At 40.4% G+C, this 17,944-nt stretch overlaps 1 protein-coding gene across 14 annotated transcripts in view; it reads right to left on the bottom strand.

Annotated features, from left to right (window-relative positions):
- Positions 1–17,944, bottom strand: part of Pan3 (PAN3 poly(A) specific ribonuclease subunit) — a 122,294-nt gene that overhangs the window by 3,804 nt on the left and 100,546 nt on the right. For 11 of the 14 annotated variants that reach the window (XM_006504868.4, XM_006504869.4, XM_006504873.4 and 8 more), the window contains 8 exons: positions 17,657–17,773; positions 17,468–17,569; positions 14,578–14,743; positions 13,391–13,481; positions 8,158–8,297; positions 5,326–5,455; positions 4,892–4,956; positions 1,490–1,628 (listed from right to left, as the gene is read on the bottom strand). In XM_006504868.4, the coding sequence (XP_006504931.1) occupies positions 1,490–1,628; positions 4,892–4,956; positions 5,326–5,455; positions 8,158–8,297; positions 13,391–13,481; positions 14,578–14,743; positions 17,468–17,569; positions 17,657–17,773 (950 nt within the window). The other 3 variants (XM_006504872.4, XM_017321113.2, XM_011241014.3) reach the window with 3 other exon arrangements.

Below are 17,944 nucleotides of genomic sequence, written 5' to 3'. Positions count from 1 at the left end.
GCTTCCTTTTTACTATACTCATTAAATTTGGGGAATTGGCACTTCAGATTTGAAATAAGATTTACTTTTTTAGGATATGAAATCCAGTCTTCTCAAGACGACTGTCTGTAGCTTACTGTAAGTACCACTGTCAGTATCTACATTTAAAAAAAAACAAAACAAAAGTTTTAATTACTAACTGATACTAACAATACCAAGCTATGAGATCTGTTAGGAATGTTTCCTACTTATGGATCCCCCCACTGTTCTCCCTTTAAGAGAAGTTAGAGAGTTGGGAAAGTAAGGCACACAAGGTGGATGAGAGGCCCACAGCACTGAGCAGCAGAGCCGAGCCTGGGAGTCAGCAGGTCTGCCGTGCACGGTTTACCTGCTCTTCCGCTACTTCAAGGGTAGGCACAGTGTGCTGAGGCAGAAAATATTTCCACAGATCTGAGGGGGAGCAACATAAATACACTCTCCTCCCACATTTTAAAAACAAAAAAGTGTCAGTTTGCAAGCGATTTAAAATATAAGTAAACAAACAAAAAATCAAGTGTGTGGAGCAGGTCCCTGTTTAACCCTGACTTTATACGAAGGCTGTGATTCACTGCAGACCACCCCACCCCATGTGGGTGCATGTGGTGGAGGTCAGAGGACAACCTTGGGTGTCAGCCCTTCCCTTTCCCCTTTGGTCTCTTTTATCATACTTACACATGTATCTACATATATGCAAACATACTGAATGCATGCAATCATACTACTTAATAAAACAAAATGACATGTCTACAAAACAAAGTATAAAAGAAGGACCATGGTCATCTTATGATGCTTTATCACATTAAAAGGTTCGCATATGAAAACTCTACATCAGCAGTTCTCAACCTGTGGGTCAAAACCCCTTTGGGTCACAGATCAGATATCCCTTTGAGTCACTTAAGAATCACATATTAAATATCCTGCATATCAAATATTTACATTACAATTCATAACAGTAGCAACGTTATAGTCCCCACAACACGAGCAACGGCATTAAAGGGTCACAGCATGAGGAGGGTTGAGAACACTGCTGTAGACGCTCCTGCTTTTGCTTCTGAGTGTTGGGATTAAAGGCATGAGCCACCGTGCCCAGACAAAAAATTCCCACTTTAGAAAATGTCCAGCAAACATACATCCTGTCTTCTTCAGGATCCTAGCACTTGTACACAAGATGGCTCTTTAAGCTGTAATAGCTATCCTGTGATCTCAAAAATCTACAAGGCAGGTGAGTTCCCAGTGGCCCAAGTGCTTGCCACCAAGCATGACACACCAGCACAAAGCAGAGGAACTCCAAAGTGTCCTCTGACCTTGTATGTGCACACAGGGCAGGAGCGCGCGCGCGCGCACGCACGCACACGCACGCACACACACACACACACACACACACACACACACACACACACACGTGCACACACACGCACACACACAGACATAGTAAGAACCTATTAAACACGATTCTTTTCCTTACAAGTACCTTGTTAAGACAAGAAATGATGTGACTGAGGTCGATCCAGGGAGCACCTGCTTCTGTCACCTGATGAAAAAGATGATCTCTAAAGAGTTTCAACAGGTATCTGTCTCCAGTCTCTGACCAGGTTGGATCCTTCTGAAACCTGGGGGGTTAACATTTGACCTCAGTAACTCACTCTACATGCCACACAGCCATATTTTTTCAGACGCAAGATTCATCTAATCTTCCCCAGTTAATTAGAAATTGGAAGGGCTCTGAAAAGTGCTTAAAAAATCTCAACCAACCCAAAAGTACACATATCACATATTCTCTTCACAGGAACAGTTGCCCCTTACATGCTATTCAATCTTTATGACTAGTACAAAATAGAAAACTGTCTGTAGACGTCTCTGAGCCAGGGCTGTAAGGTCCTCTCCTCCTTCCGTGTTCCAGGTTACAGAGGCATCAGCTAAGTTTCCACTTTACCAAGGAACACAGAGGAGGAAATGTTTAGAAAGCAAGGTAGCTTTTAGTCTTCTACACTTCACCAGAAGGTGAAGCTGTGAGGAACTGGAGAACCAGAGACCACTGGTAGTTTTAAGTGACCGGAGGAACCTATAGTCTGGTAGGACACACGTCACTCCAGTAACCTGAGAAAGCAGGGATTCTACCCAGCTACACGGTGCTCTGAGAAGAGGGTAGACAGAGCTGAAACATGAGCCTATCCTGGAAAGAGGAAGCTGAGGCTGCTAGTCCCAGAAAAAAAGCATGCTCTGCAATTCGCAAGAACTAGGAAGGGCCACTGTGTCTAGACAGGGTTTGCAGAGGAAGTCAGAGAACCAGCAGCAATGGACTGGGGGAAAGAAGTCACGAGCATTCTAGAAGAAAGCATGAGATCACGCATTCATTTCTAAGTATAAAACAACATTCTTAACCTGAACACAGAGTCATAAAAAAAGGTTTGATCCATTTGATCAAACACACAGACATCTACCGAGGATGAGCCTAAGCACGGTCAGAGACAACTAAGCCCTCAAACAGGCAACCTCCAGCAGGCAAGGGCACCAACCAACAGCACAACAGACAAAATCCCAACTTTTTTTAAATGGTTTTTTTGAGACAGGGTTTTTCTGTGTAGCCCTGGCTATCCTGGAACTCACTCTGTAGACCAGGCTGTCCTCTCAGAAATCCGCCTGCCTCTGCCTCCAAGGTGCTGGGAAAAAATCCCAACTTCCAAGGAAACATTTTCAGTCAGGCCTCTCACGAACAGTACAACACAATCCTTGCAACACTTCTGTTCTCTGAAGACTCCAGTGCTGCTCGATTCTTTGGTGACCAGGTCCCCCTGCAGCACTGTCTGTAGCTCATGGCATCAACAGTCCATGACTAGGTAGCTAAGCTGTCTGCCTCCAGTGTGTTCTTGCACACAGGAGCAATGCCTCCGTCATAGGGTGGCAGAGGGAGAAGCCCAGCAGGCTCGTGTTTCATGTAGGAGCCTGCATAATTCCAAACAGAGCTGAACAAAATGATTTCTAACATTAATACTGTGAGAAGTGGGGCTGGAGAGATGGCTCAGTGGTTAAGAGCACCGACTGCTCTTCTGAAGGTCCTGAGTTCAAGTCCCAGCAACCATATGGTGGCTCAGAACCACCTGTAATGAGATCTGAAGTCCTCTTCTGGTGCATCTGAAGACAGCTACAGTGTACTTAGATATAATAATAAATAAATCTTTAAAAAAAAATACTGTGAGAAGTGATGATGTTTACGTATTTAAAAGGGGGAGATAAACAATATATTTATACTTGTAACTCTGAAAGTAAATATAAAATTTTTATCAATAAATTAGTCAGGGTGAGGACAACTGGAAAGACTGAGAATGTCAGGTATAAAAAGAGTGATGATATTTTTCACTATTCTACAAAACTTTAAAATTTCGTATTAAAAAATGTAAATAAAATTTTATAAGGACAGTTTAGAATTATATAAATATAATATCATATATCAATAATGTATAAAATGAGAAAGTACTTTAGATTTGCAAAGGACTAATGAATTCACCTCACATGAAAGGTGTACATGAGGGTGTGCTCCACTGGCAAGGGATAAATGATAGAAAAAAGAGAGGCAATAGAGCGTGCGCTCCGGAGAGGGAAGGAGCCAAGACCCCGGAATGAGGGAAGGCAGGCATTAATGTGGCAGCCACGAGGCACAAGCAGCCTGGACAAGAACAGAAGGTGAGAAAAGGAACTGTTAGGCTACTATGTCTCAAGGCATCTGTAACTCTGTCAGAAAGTTGACTGCTGTACAATTATCTGCTTAAGTTCACTATATGGAACTATGATCAACTCCAAGACAGCACAACTGAAAATCGAGAGGAGAAGAACTGGAATCAGGCTTTACTTTGGGCACACTGACAACAGCATGCACCTCTTCCCAGCAGTGCCAGCCCTGAGAACAGAGATCTCAGATCTATGCATCAGCAGAGTGAAGGAATGGGTGGGTCACCAGGTGGATCAAATACCAAGAAAAGTCACAGAACAGAAGAGCCACCTTTTTGAAATACAGGCTGAAAGAGGTCTTAAAACTGGCTCAGCACACATCCTCTTATTAGGACGATTATTAGAGATGATCCTGAGGCTCTTCATTTTCAAAACAGCCAAGCAGGGCTGGAGAGATGGCTCAGTGGTTAAGAGGTCCTGGGTTAGAGTTTCAGCATCCATACAGTGACTCAACAATTGTGTGCACTGCAGTTCCAGGGGATCTGAGGTCATATTCTGCCTCCTAAGACACCAGACACACACGCAGTGCACAATACACATACAAGCAAAATACCCATACACACTAAAGATAAGCTGTAAAAGAAAAACCCACAAGCACCTGTCTGTCACCTACCTCTATGAGAAGTGACACAATTCTGATGTGTAACTTACACATTTTAGTCACAACTGCAACTCTGTCCAGCCCGTCTCAACAGTTAACAAAGTACAGACATCAACTCTGCATAAGGTAACTCTAACTTAAAAGGTAAAACTGGGACAGCATAAAATAATGATGTCACTTCATTACCAATAATGACATCTATGAAAGTGCATTTTCATAGAAAAGAAGGAAACACTACAAACAAGGGACTGCTAGCGTCTCTCAACTGACAAGATAAACTGATGAGATGAGGCTTCCTACAGGAGGCAGAGCACTGCCTCACGTCTGCACATCACGGCCAGTTTCCAGTATGGCACATAAATTCTTAAGAACAGCCACATCCAGGCTGTGGTTTCAAACAGTTCTTAATAACTAGCAGTTTTATGGTCACTTCATATGAGAACTTCCCTTTTCAAAATAAAAACATTAACAAGGTAGTTCGCTCATTCCTTACACAAACTGGAACCCTTGGTTTTAAAACATGCTGTAAATACTGTAAACCCTTACTCCGGCCTCTCGTTGATTGTTCCCAATTTTGCTAGAAGCCTAAACAGTCTTCCATTTTGAACCTCCTATAAAACATTTTAAAAAGAGAGAGAATGTTAGTGTTCCAGCTAACTGAATATGAACTGAGTCTTTAAAAATGGTACTCTGTACCCACATCATTCCAATGCAGCAAGTACTAACACCCACACTGCTGGGTCTGCTCTTAAACATATGCCTACTTTTGTGCACAGTTGTACTCAGGAGATTATGCAACTCATCAATTCTAGGAATTATTTAAAATACTAACGTGAAACAAAACCAATTTTAGACACAATTATGAATAGGATACTAGAGACTAAACTACTGCCTACTGTGAACAGGAGCATCACAGTCCCAGCTAGCTGGCTCAGCGAATGCTGTACTTTATACCAAGTTAAACAGGAACTAGACTCTACCTTAGCAAGGTCTTCCTCGATAACATCATTTCTCATTTGAGCAGCATCCAATTGAGTGTAAAACCGAGCACCAATCATGGGCATGATGTCATTCACACTCCGCATCCTGTTTTGGTCAGTCAACAAGTACCTACCAAGACAGAGAAGAACCCCATGAATGGTCAGCAAGGGTTAATAACAACACAGCCACAAGCACACAGATGCTGCTGTCACTATAATCTGGCACTCACAATTTGAAAACATACTTTTCATGCAAATTAATTCCATTCTGAAACTTGAGTAGTCCTTCTCTTCCCTGAACATTTACCAATCCACCATCTCTCCTCTGTGTGCTCACAGTCAGAGATGTGGAAAGGAAAGCAGAAGGATGCCACGCCTGCCCATGGCCACCCTGGAGCCCTGTGTCAACAGTGCTAAATGGAATGACTCTCAAGAATTCTGAGGGTTAAAACACTGGAAGGCTGAGGGATGGGGAGTTTTCCCTCCTGTTCTTCAAAGATAAACTGCTACTGTTTTCAAGACAGTGTCTTGCTATGCTGCCCAAACTAGCTCGAAACTTCTGGGTTCTACAGGCAGATGCCACCACACCTAACCAAAAATAACTTTTCAGTCTAAAAATGAATCTTAAATTGTGAAAAAACTGAATTAGCCCAAAAGAACTATCCTCTGCTCCATGATTTCATGTGTCACCTGTTATTTCTGGAAAAATCTCTACAGACTCAGAGAGCACAAGGGACCAGCTCAACTCTTTTTCTATCACCATTAAGGCAGAAAGTTTTGCTGTTTTCCAGGCTGCCTGCAGAATGCAATGACTGTTAATACCTGGTCTCTAACTCACTCAGAAGGGTCAGTCCTTCTCTCACCTCCTGTCTAACTAGGCTTTCGTCCAGGACCTAATCTCTGCCTGCAAACAACCTGCTTGTTTTTATGTCTGTCTGTTTTTAAGATTTAGTTGTTGTATGTATGTTGAGGTAAGGTATGACGAGTGCAGATGCACACGGAGGCCCCAAGAGGAATCTGATGCCCTGCAGCTGTAGTTACAGGCAGTTTTGAGCTGCTGGGTATGGGGCTGGGCACATTAAGTGCTCTGTAAGGGCAAGACTCTCTAAACTGCTGAGCCATCTCGTCAGTCTTTTAAATGTCTTTTGAAAGCATCTAAAAGATATATAAAAATTTTGCTAATCCTATTAAAGTCTTCCCAGATTTTGGCACATAGTAAGCATTCTTTTTTTCTAAAGATTTATTTACTTTTATATGCATTGGCGTCTGTCTGCATGTATGCTAGACCTGGAGTTACAGACAACCGGTTGTGAGCTTGCCCTGTGGGTGCCGGGAATTGAACTTAGGTCTCTGGAAGAGCAGCCAATGCTCGTAAGTGCTGAGCCATCTTTCCAACCCCTATGTAAGCATCCTTTTGATGAGTAAATGAATGATTATAACCACACAAACTATCTTAGTTATCCATTATAACCACTAACGTTTACAACATTTACCTAATCATACTAAAAGCTATTACCAGCTATGTGCCATATGGACAAGTCTACTTTCTCAGCTTTCTTGTATCTAAAATGGGGCTAATAATGACACCCCACTTGCAGGTTATTTGAGACTGAACTGCAATTCATGTCAAGCAGTCTTACGGAGACCTGGTGGTATTTACTGTGACTAATGAGAGATGACTTTTTACTTATGTACCATTTTATTGTCACTAACAAAGGATTTTTTAAAAAATTATTTACTGTTTTCTAAGGAAATCTTCAAGTATTTAAAAAGAATAGTATATGAAACCTCACATATATTATTATCCTCTTTCAATAATTATTAATATAAAGAAAATTTGAAAAGTATCCTTAACTTCTACTTTTTAAAAAAGGTGTATCTAGTATTATATAGCCTGTAACTGTCCAGAAAACCCTGGACATTGCAAACTAAGGGTGGAATCATACACAAATCCTTCTTCCCAACGCTCTACCATCTTAACTGACTACTTCTAGGTCCCAGGCAAGCACTGGCTTCTAGTGTCTCACAAGCAAGACGGTGAAGCCAATGTAACAAAGAACAGGTGGGCAGCCCCATCCTCCATCCCCCAGTTCCATACCCCAGGGCTGGTCCAAAAAGAAACTGGATCATCCAGGGCTACACAGAAAGAGCAGAAAGGTTCACTGGAAGCTAAAAGAGACTATTGATTAGGATCAATAAATTCTAATGGCTTCTAGAACATAATAGGGAAAATTTGAAGAGTTTTCTTAGCATCTTTCCCCCTAGATTAAACTCATAGCTGTAGTAAAAGTTGTGTGCCCTCCCGCTCGTGTCAAGAGACAGTAATGAATCCTTTGGTGGTAATGGTAGTCCACAGTGAAAGTCAAATTCATCCCAAACTTATATTCAAAGACTTCTTGGAGTCTTCCGTTGACTTGCACCCCTGGAGCAGAGATTCATACACATAACTGGACTTTGAAGGAGGCTGCATTACAGCATCTCTCACTATCTAGAGCAACACTGGCCGAGGGAGCTCAAAAGATGAAAAGGCTCTTTTCATTTCTTTGTTGTCCATGCCTTAGCTGGGGTCTACATACATGGCTGTGGAGCTCTTCAGTATGACTAGTGTAACCCAAGAGCTAGCAACAAGTGGCTATCAGTACAACTCTAGAAGGCACTCTCTGACCAAGTGACTAACAAACTGGTTTATATATCCATCCTAAGAAATACATAGTTATCAATAAAAATTAGGAAATCAATAACTGCTTGTGTCTGCTAACTTTAAACAGTGGGACGGCTCCTATGGAAATCTCTATCTTAATCACAGAGGACCACTCTGCTTCATGGACTTACAAGATGAGGTTCTTCAGGTCAGAGGAGTAGTTGATTGTCACCAATTCCATGGCTTTCTGTAAATTTTCTCGCTGAATTCCTGCCAAAGAGTTGCAAGCCAAAGCCAACACAACTTTTCCTAATGATATCAGATCTGCTTGCTGACATGAGAAAATAAACATAACTTTTAATTTCTGCTTTACAGGTATATTTTCAAACACACTGAACACATCACCTAACAGGAATAGCACATTATGAGAGAGAGACAGAGACACAGAGAGAGAAAAAGAGAAAAGAGAGAGAGAGAGAGACAGAGAGACACGAGGAGCATGGTTACTTGTAAGAATCACTGTGACTTTACTGAGCCTCTCTGTCACAGTCTCATTTAATTAATAGGTCCAAACATTTGAGGGCATCCAAGTCATCCTAATGAAAGCATTTCTAGGACCACCATACTTTTAGGAAACATTACTGTAAACAATTTACATTCCAATTATGGAACTGTTGCTTTTACAAGCTTTTATGTTTTCGGGGGTGGGGGATGGGTGCAGGAGGGGGTTGAGACAGGTACCAAGACAACTCTGAAGTAGCTTTCTCTTCCCACCTTTACATGCAGGCTACAGAGATTCACCTCAAGAGGTCTCCAGGCTAACATGATAGATGTCTTAATGTGCTGAGCTATCTCTCTCACTTGTTCCAACATTTGTATTTTTATTCTGAAATTTTAAATGCAACTGATACTCTTCCCCGTTTCACAGAACTGAGGGCCACTACATGCTTGCTTTGCCAAGATCACTGTGACTAAACACACATTTCCTGAGTTCAAGATAGCCATGTGAATGTGGAGACAAGACAGCCCCCTACAAGTAAGCATTCAGATCACAGTTATCATAGAACATCAAAACGGCAGACATCAATGACACCCCGTGTCTTTGTTTTCCAATAGTGAGCTATTTTTGCTCACTGATAATAATAGGTCTTTGAATTCTTTTTCCCTCCATTTTTTGTTTTAAAAATGGTCCATTATCGTGAGGTTTTCCTTCTAACAGTGGTCATCAGGACCTTCCTAACGCTGTGACCCTTTAATACAGCTCCTCATGGGGTGGTGACGCCTACCTATAAAGTTGTTTTCATTGCTATTTCATAACTGTGGTTTTGCTACTGTTATGGATTATAACAATCTAATATCTGACCCCTGGGAAAGGGTCATTTGACCTTTAAAGGGGTCACAACCCCCAGACTGAAAACCACTGTTCTAAAAGAATTTGAGCACTGCTTACAACTCCAGCAAACAGCCGGGCATGCTGGCGCACGCCTTTAATCCCAGCACTCTGGAGGCAGAGGCTTTTTTTTTTTTTTTAAAGATTTATTTATTTATTATATGTGTGTAGCTGTCTTCAGATACTCCAGAAGAGGGCATCAGATCTCATTACAGATGGTTGTGAGCCACCATGTGGTTGCTGGGATTTGAACTCAGGACTTTTGGAAGAGCAGTCGGTGCTCTTAACCGCTGAGCCATCTCACCAGCCCCGGCAGGCGGATTTCTGAGTTCCAGGACAGCCAGGGCTATACAGAGAAACCCTGTCTCAAAAAACAAAAACAAACAAACAAACAAACAAAAAACAAAACAACTCCAGCAAACAAAACAGTCCCTAGCAATACTCCTCTACAATGACAATCATCACATGCCTAAAAGAATGTGGTTGCTTTAAGCATGGAATACAATTGAAGTAACTTTTACTGATGATTTCTATAAATACTTAGGATCTGAGATACCAAGTCAGTTACTGAATCCATGTTCATCTACTGAACATTTTTTTTTCTTATAGGAGTTTTCAAATCTAGCCATACATTAAAAACATCCAAAGAGCCGGGTGTGGTGGTGCACGCCTTTAATCCCAGCACTCGGGAGGCAGAGGCAGGTGGATTTCTGAGAAAGAGGCTAGCCTGGTCTACAAAGTGGGTTCCAGGACAGCCAGGGTTATACAGAGAAACCCTGTCTCGAGAAACCAAAAAAAAAAAAAAAAAAAAAAAAAAAAAAAAAAAAAAAATCCAAAGAGCTAAAATACAAACCAAATTAAATAAAATGATGTCTAAGTAGCCTCCTCCTCGCATGAGTTTTGGTTATGTGTGTGTAGCTGTCTTCAGTTACTCCAGAAGAGGGCATCAGATTTTTGTTACAGATGGTTGTGACCCACCATGTGGTTCAAAATAAGTTCAAAATAAGTGATAAAGTCTAGGGGTTGGTGTGTCTGTTCTGAGTGGCTGAGAAGCATGGGGCCTTGATAGAATATGAAATGGGCATGCAGGGAGCCAAGGGTTCTAAGGATTCACCAGTGAACTGCAGCAACAGATGGCTATCCCTAACATTTGACCTAAATAGTTTACATGCTAGACTCCATTACTAAAACACTTAGCTATTCAAACTCAACATTTTATTCAAAACTACCAGTACAGCCCTGACATTTTACACATGAGTTTCTGTGATCAGGTGAAAACTGAGTAAATGTACAAAATATGTTGAATTTGTTGGAAGAAGCCAAGGATTAATACCAGATTTAGGGACCCTGACTGCAGCCTGGTGTGGGAGGGCGCAGGTTGGTGGGAGGTGCCAATGTCATCCCTGTCTGGCTACTGAAAGTTAGGAGTCCTTCAGTCAACGTAAGAACAAATAAAATCTCCCAAGTTGTGCTGATGAAAGTACAAAACTTTTGGCTTTGAGAAATACGTAGTATTTCCCATTTCTACACGGTTTCAATACATTGTAGTCAGCAAAGTAAACTACAGGTGCTCATTTATCAAGTGTGTGAGCAGACTGTAACATCAGACAGCCTCCCAAGCTTTGAAACGGAACAAGTCTCAGTCTGGCTCTACCCTGGTTTGATGCCTTCCTCCTAAAATATTTCATATCCTATGTGAGAACAAAGGGCCCACAGGAGGGCTACGTGGGTATCTGAGTGTTGCACCTATCTAAAGCTGACTCGGGACGTAAACTCAGAAAGAAGATATACACACTACATAAAAGAATTTACATTACAACTTACTTTTAAATAAAAGATTAATAGTCTTCATTAGTTAAGAAATTTTGGCATTAATGACTCAAGGAACTCTTTTTTCCCCTGTATTTTCCAGCTAAATAATTTTCCATTTTTTTTGCTTCTTACCTCCATCTGGTTTTTACCCCCATTTGTTGAATTCAGGAGGTTCCCCCCAACTCATTTTCAGTGTCTTCCTGATTCTTGGTTTCTTGTTTTTTTTCTCTGATTTTATCTATGGCTCTACTTATGTCCACTTTACTGAAAGTCAGTCTCTAATCACGTGTCTGAAGCAGACTGTGAGAAATAGACTACAAGAAACAATGCGCTCCTCTCTCCTGAGCCCTCACAAAACAAAACAAAAAACAAACCTCCCCTTTGGGATTGTCTGTAAATCTCTTCTAGGCCTTGCTATAATAATCTATACAAAAATCTTCTACATCCATACAATAAAAAGAGAAAAGAAACCTGAGAAATGCATTTTACTGAAAAGTAAAGAGAGTGACAACTGGGTGAAAGCTGACAGTTTATAAATAAAGGCACTTTATTATAATTTTAAAATTTTATTTATAATAAAATGGTTGCCCCAGGCTTATAAAATAGCTGGTTGGTTGTAATTCAAGGTAATATCTATCTCCCTTTTAAAAAAGCCTCATTTTACAAGCTATTACACAATAAAGTAAGTGAAATAGTACCCATCTGCAAAACACAAAAAAGTGACTCAGAAAATTCAAAGTAGCCTTGTTTTATAGTAATAAGCAATAGTTTAGTGCTAGAGGTTGAACCCAAGGTTTTGTGCACAGCTTCTTAGTCAAATTCTATCTAAAATATACAGTGATAATCTTAAGACACGAGTTTTATTTTTTTTTTAGCCTGGACAAGAAGTTTCTAGATTCCTGGTAGTACTGGCTTTAAATACTATCCAAAAATGTAGCATAACTTTCTTAAGACATATCTAAATCACTAGTATTTAGTAATTTTCAGTCACATTCCGGCTCAAAGTAGCCTATTCTATCTTCAAACTCACTGACCTGCCTTCAGCCTACTCCCTAGTGCACACCTAGCTCATTAGTCACTTTTGGATGAAGATAAAAATTAGGCCAATGAGTTCCTAAGTATAACGCAGCAGCAGAAGACACTAAGAAATAACAGTCCATGAGAAGAGGAGGAGTAGACCATACTTAGATGGAAGAAATCTGCTGCTGGAGGTGTGCTCTGTGCTCACTCACATCACGATTCCTTCCCACATTGCCTACTGGATACCAGATATCAACCAAGGCAGCCTGCTAAGGTAGGCACAGCCAAGGGGAACTAAGATAGGAACGGCATGCAAACACATGGGTGTCAGAGTGCCTCTAAATCCCCAACAGCCGCAGACTGTCGCATGAAGCCAAACACAGAACAGGGCCCGGGACTCTTATTTCTCATCCCATCATTTCCTTCCTTCTTGTTCTGAAACTTGTCTTACCCTAAAGTAAACTAAAACTTCTTTTGAAACAAACCAAAGTTGAACAGTGGAGGACAACAGAATAGTGCCTCCTCATGTGACCAAGCCATTCTGCCTTGCATCAAACCTCAGATTAACAAGCAGCTAAACACAAATAAGCAAACCTCGCATGACTTCTTACACACAAAACCTAAAACCAGCTTTAGCAACAGCTGTATATCAATGTGAAGCACTGCAAGACAAACCAGCTACCCAGGTTCTTACATACAGGAATCCAAATGGAAGCGCCTACCCTACTCCTTCCCCACAGGGATAGTCTCTCTGTTTTTTTTTTTTTTTCAGTACTGGCATATGGAGAGCAATGCAGAGCCTGGAATTTGCTAAGAACTTTTCTACCACTAGATTACATACCCAGGAATGGGTTCTTAAGTTCTATGTCAATAAGAAAATAAGTAAGAAAATAGCTAAGAACACTATGGAGCATGAATCAGAAATAATAGAGTGAATTTAGAGAATAATAAAATTCTGGTAATATACAAAAAATGACAGCCTTTATGGCAACAAAGGAAAAACATAGGACAGGGTGCTCTAATGTCAATCCTTGGAAGATAATGTAGTAGGACAAGCATTCTAGAGTAAAACTAACAGCTATCAAACACTGAGCAGGAAAACTTAAAACCCCAAATACTTTAAAACCAAGTTTAGCTTAAGAGAAAAAACAAAAAAAAAAAACCAAAAACCAAAATAAGCAGCCATACTAATTCTTACTCACCTGGTACTGAGCCATTAATGCCAAAGGATTATTATTTTGACTGTTATCAAATGTTAAAACATCAAAGACTCCTACACAATTTACTCGTAACCTGTAAGGATCAAAACAATTTAAAGAACATAATTAAGATGGGATCTAAAATGTTAATGACTAATGTCCATCTCCATCCTCCCCACCCACAAAACCAACAACCATTTCAAAGATCATGAAACTCAGCCTGAGAGACATTAAATGGTGCGACTCCAGGCATAAAGTTAGTAACTGAAAAGAGCCGGAATGGTAATCCTTCACTTTCCTAAAGATGCAGCTGACACTGTGTCTTAGCTGTGTTCTTAGCGTCTTACTTGTTTTAACTCAAACCTCTGAATGAGTTTATCAGACAGTCACAGCACTGGCTAGCAGCACTGCTGAAGCTTAGAAAAGCCAAAAATTTCCTCAATTATCAACAGGCAAGAAAATGAACCAGGGCACTTTGGGGCTTTACTGTTTTGTTGGTTTTTACTCTGTGTGTGTGTGTGTGTGTGTGTGTGTGTGTGTGTGTGTGTGTGTGTATGTGTATGTGTGTAGGGTCTGTCTCTATGTTGTAGCCCAAGCTGTTAGCCTCCCAAGTAACGAGACTATAGGTATTAACCCCAAGGTCCAGTCACTATCTTCACTTCCACATGCTGTGCTGCCCAAAACAACTTGCAAAATATTATGGACACTAAAGTATTAGCTGAAGCTAAGATCTCTGTTACCTCACTGTATTATCCTCAACACTTAGATCCTAATCAATAATCATTTAACAACTTGTTAACAATACAAACTCTGTAGACTTCCTACATCACCAGCTGTGCAGGCAGAGCCCACCAATCTGAGACTGACTTACGGTGCAACTTAAGAATGATGGTTCTGTACAAGAAAGTGGTGCTGATACTTTTGTCTTTATTGTCAAATACCTTTGTGACTCTTGCCAACCTTTCTAAGGATAATTCACAACCATCTGTTAACTCCAGGGAACCTAATAACTTCTTCTGGCTTCCATGGGCACCAAGCACATGTGATGCACACATATGTATGCAGGCAGAACACACAACACACACACACACACACACACACACACACACACACACACACACACACACTAAATAGATCACTAAAGAAAAATGACAAGAAACCCAGATTCAGAACATTGAAAATGCTAGTACCTTGTTTTGCTGGTTATCAGAATCTTCGTTGGGTCCATTACTCTACAGGCCAAACCTGCTGTATGAATGGTCCGCAGAGCAGAACTCAGCTGTACAATGTATGCCCAGATGAGAGACTCTGGTAACAATCCAGCATGCTGCCTGGGCAGTGGTCCATCGTGCTGGCCTAGAAGAAAAATGAATATCCATTCACAGCAGTAAGGCCCAACAAACAAGCTCAGGAGCCTCGAGAACTGAGCTGACAGGTTTCACACTATTAGAGTAGCAGAGATCTCACTAAAGGACTCTTTCCTCTGACCAAATAAATGTTGAATAAGAACAAATTACTGAAAAAGCAGTATCCTTACCAATGATGAAACAAGCAAGCTTCTATCTAAGTAACTGTCTTTACCCTAACAACTTTTATAAGTGTTTTTGTTTGTCAATTTTGTGGCACTAGGAATTTAACCTAGGTGTTCGCACACATTAGACAACTGCTCTGCCACTTGGAGTTCCATGCCCAGCTTATAAACTGATTTTTCATCATACCTTGTGAGTCAATGTCAATATTTAAGTAACAGAGATATAAAAACGTAATCCATATTCTGTTATTTTAGTGAACATAATCATGTACCCATATGGCTGCAAGCCAACCTTTTGTGAACGAGGTAAAAATGTGAAAGTATAAGTCGGGGGCCACGGTGCCTGCCTATAACCCTGGCATTCAGGAGGAGTGCTGCAAGTTTCAGGCTCAGGATAAGTCAGAGCTACAAAATATGACCTTGTTTTAAAAAAATCATAGATAGATTAGATAGATAGATAGATAGATAGACGTAGATAGATAGATAGATAGATAGATAGATAGATAGATAGATAGATAGATAGACGTAGATAAAGTGAATGTGTAACTATGGCTTGGGACAATGTTTTAAACAAGTACATATACACGAACCATTTCCTCTCAATTTGTACAGAATGAAGACATTACATTCTATAAAGAAGTTTTTAGAAGTCTCCAAACAGCTTTTAGCGGGAACCGCTAAGAAGATGTCAGAGAGAACCCAAGAGAGTCCTGAATCCGTGTGACTTTGAGGGCTGGAGCACAGCTGAGCACGCATCAAGACTGCAAGTCAGCCCACAGCACCATGACCAAAAGGAAGAATGTTTAAATAAAGTTACACAACTGATATGATCATAAGGAGGAGGATCAGTTATCCTGTTTTGTTGTTTTTGTTTATATTCAAACAGGATCCACTATGTAGCCCTGGCTGTCCTGGAAATACTCACTGTATAAACTGGGCTGGCCTTGAACTCAGCTATCTGTCTCAATCTGTCTTCTAGGTGCTGCAATTAAAGGCATGTGGCATTACACCCAGCTATTTTTTTTGTTGTTGTTGTTTTTCTGAGACGAGGACTGTACTCTGTAACCCTCCAATTTGTAGCAATTCTCCTGACTTAGCCTCCTAGATGCTACAATTCTTAGAGTGAGGACTTACAGCAAACACATAGGTCTTACTTTCCATCAGATTCCATTCTAACTGCTCCATTCACTTCATTTTAATCTCTATAGTTTCTATATAAATACACTTTCACTATCTCATATCATCCCCATTTTCTAAATAATGCACTTATGACAAACATGCCTTTTTAAAGAAGTTGTTGCTAAAACAGTTATTCAGTAGGAGAAAACAGTAAGGCATTCATATGTGTAAGGAGTATAGTGGGGGTTATAAGAGTCTAATGCATGGAAGAACAGAGACTGAGAAAATGTAGAAACTGAGAGAGATGTTTCCAGTCCTAGAAAAAATACAGACTTCTAAAATGGGTAACATGCTCTGAGTAGTTCTCAACAAGGAACACTGGCAGTGCATGCAGTTATTTCTGGCATCAGAGCTGAGGTATAGGGGTATCCAGAAGACAAGCACCACTGTCCAACAACCCACAATACAGGGTAGATTCCACAGAACAAATGATGTGTGGCCCAAGTGTCAACAGAGCCAAGGTTAAGATAGCGATAAATAAAGCTAACAGCCATCTCACAAGAGTTATTACTAAAATAAATATGAGCCACAACCACACATCTTCAGGGAAAGCTGCCACCACATCCTCCAAAAACCTGTGCCCGTGTCTACAGACGACAGCACAAAAGGAGAAGCCACCACACTGCCTGACAGGCTTCCACCACCAATTCAACAACTATGTTGAAACCACAACTGCTTTCAACTGTCAGAATGCAGAAGCAAGGTTATGAGCACACCCAAGTATTATGTTTTGTGTTCAAGAGAATCTTAAGATTAAAAACTACAGCTAACAAGGTGAAGCTTCATTCTTGGTTCCACACAAAATCAGACTACCTACAAAAATATAAATTTTGACATCTCAAATTGGATTTACGTTTTCTGTGGTGTCATTTTCCTTCTAAAGGAGCATGTTTTAGACTGCAATTATAAATTTCTAGGTCCCTTGAAATATCTGAATTATAAAATGACTATTTAAGCAAATATTAGGAAAGAAGGAGAAGACGAAAGAACTTCTCTTCCATTTTAAAGTAAAGTCGCTTTTTAAAAAACTAACTTGACGTTTAACAAACAAAAGAATGTTTCTAGGGAAATGATTTCATAGATGACCATACAGTCACACTGGGTGGGAAGACTATCAAATGATGTTCATAGGAAATTTTATATCCTATGGGATATATCCAAAATAAACCAAAAATACTGGTATAAAATATGAGTCAATATACACATTTTTCCTAACTTGCTGCAAACCAACTCCAATTCTTTGAGATACTTTATAAAAATGCAGTAAGACCCTTAAAATGGCAAGAAAACCTTTGTGCATGTCTTCATAAGAAACTCCTCGCCAGGTCAAAAGCATGCATCAAAACAGTCTGCTCGCATCTCTTGCTTACCCCACTTCCTCTTTGTGAAGTAGGCATCAGAATTCGGGTCGTTAAAGTGTCTGCTCATCATAGTTTCTCCTCCAGCATGGAAATCATAGGCGAACACCAGAGCTTACAAAGAAACAGAAACACACATCACACAAGTCTGGCTCCACACAGGGAAGCCCATGAGCAGGACCCACAGGACTGGGTACTTACAAGGCTCGGCAAATGCTTTAGTGGTAAACACTTCACGCAGAGTTACAATATTTGAGTGCTGAATTTTTTTCCACATATCAACCAACACCATGCACTTTGTGTTAACAAGACGAAAACCTAAAGAAGAAAATTCTCTACTACAATCAACTGTAAATGATAGCTCAAGAGAAATTTGAATTTTTAAAAATGGTCTATGTTGGCTGTAAAGTATTAATCTTCAAATGGGGACAAAAAAAAAAAAGAAGAAAAATAAAAGAAACCTTGTTTTCCAAGCACGCATAATAAGAC

This window comes from Mus musculus, chromosome 5 (assembly GCF_000001635.26).
Source record: "Mus musculus strain C57BL/6J chromosome 5, GRCm38.p6 C57BL/6J".
NCBI classification, from domain to species: domain Eukaryota; kingdom Metazoa; phylum Chordata; class Mammalia; order Rodentia; family Muridae; genus Mus; species Mus musculus.
The sequence above is the reverse complement of the archived record's forward strand: the minus strand, read 5'-3'. Positions and strand labels throughout refer to the sequence as shown.